Source organism: Sinocyclocheilus rhinocerous, unplaced genomic scaffold, assembly GCF_001515625.1.
Source record: "Sinocyclocheilus rhinocerous isolate Xijiao unplaced genomic scaffold, SAMN03320098_v1.1 scaffold1336, whole genome shotgun sequence".
Classification (NCBI taxonomy): Eukaryota; Metazoa; Chordata; class Actinopteri; order Cypriniformes; family Cyprinidae; genus Sinocyclocheilus; species Sinocyclocheilus rhinocerous.
In genome coordinates, this window is record NW_015629504.1 from 27,011 (window position 1) to 27,829 (window position 819).

Sequence of the window (819 nt, forward strand, 5' to 3'; positions counted from 1 at the left end):
CACATGAAAATCCACACTGGAGAAAAGCCACACACATGTGATCAGTGCGGGAAGAGTTTCACATACAAACAAAGTCTTGAGCTTCACATGAGAGTTCACACCGGAGAGAAGCCACACACGTGTGACCAATGTAGAAAGAGCTTCACGCAACCAGCACATCTTAGAGAACACATGAGGATCCACACCGGAGAAAAGCCACACACATGTGATCAGTGCGGGAAGAGTTTCACATACAAACATAATCTTAATATTCACATGAGGACCCACACCGGAGAGAAGCCGTTCATGTGCGGTCAGTGTGAAAAGAGATTCTCAAACAAACAAAGTCTTGAGGGTCACATGAGTGTTCACACTGGAGTGAAGCCGTTCACGTGTGGCCAATGTGAAAAGAGCTTCACGCAATCATCAAACCTTAAACATCACATGAGTGTTCATACTGGAGTGAAGCCATTCACGTGTGATCAGTGTGGGAAGAGTTTCACATACAAAGAGTATCTTAATGATCACATGAGAGTTCACACCGGAGAGAAGCCACACACGTGTAATCGGTGTGGGAAGAGTTTCACAAAATCAGCAAACCTTAAAGAACACATGAGGATCCACACTGGAGAGAAGCCGTTCAAGTGTGATCAGTGCAGCAAAACATTTCTTCGGTCATCAGACCTGAAGGCACACCTGACGGTTCATACGAAGGAGAAGCCGCATTCATGTTCTGTATGTGGAAAGTGTTTTTCACTGCTGCGGAGTTTACATGTACATCAGAAAATTCACACTGGTGTGAGAGAGTACATGTGCTTTGAGTGTGACAAGACTTTTATT

General features: G+C 44.7%; 1 protein-coding gene across 1 annotated transcript in view; it reads left to right on the forward strand.

Annotated features, from left to right (window-relative positions):
• The window catches only part of LOC107738961 (zinc finger protein 850-like), an 11,112-nt gene that overhangs the window by 8,656 nt on the left and 1,637 nt on the right, over window positions 1-819 (forward strand). The window contains exon 7 of the mRNA XM_016550891.1: window positions 1-819. This exon is cut by the window's left edge and continues 3 nt beyond it; it is cut by the window's right edge and continues 7 nt beyond it. Coding sequence (XP_016406377.1) covers window positions 1-819 — 819 coding nt within the window.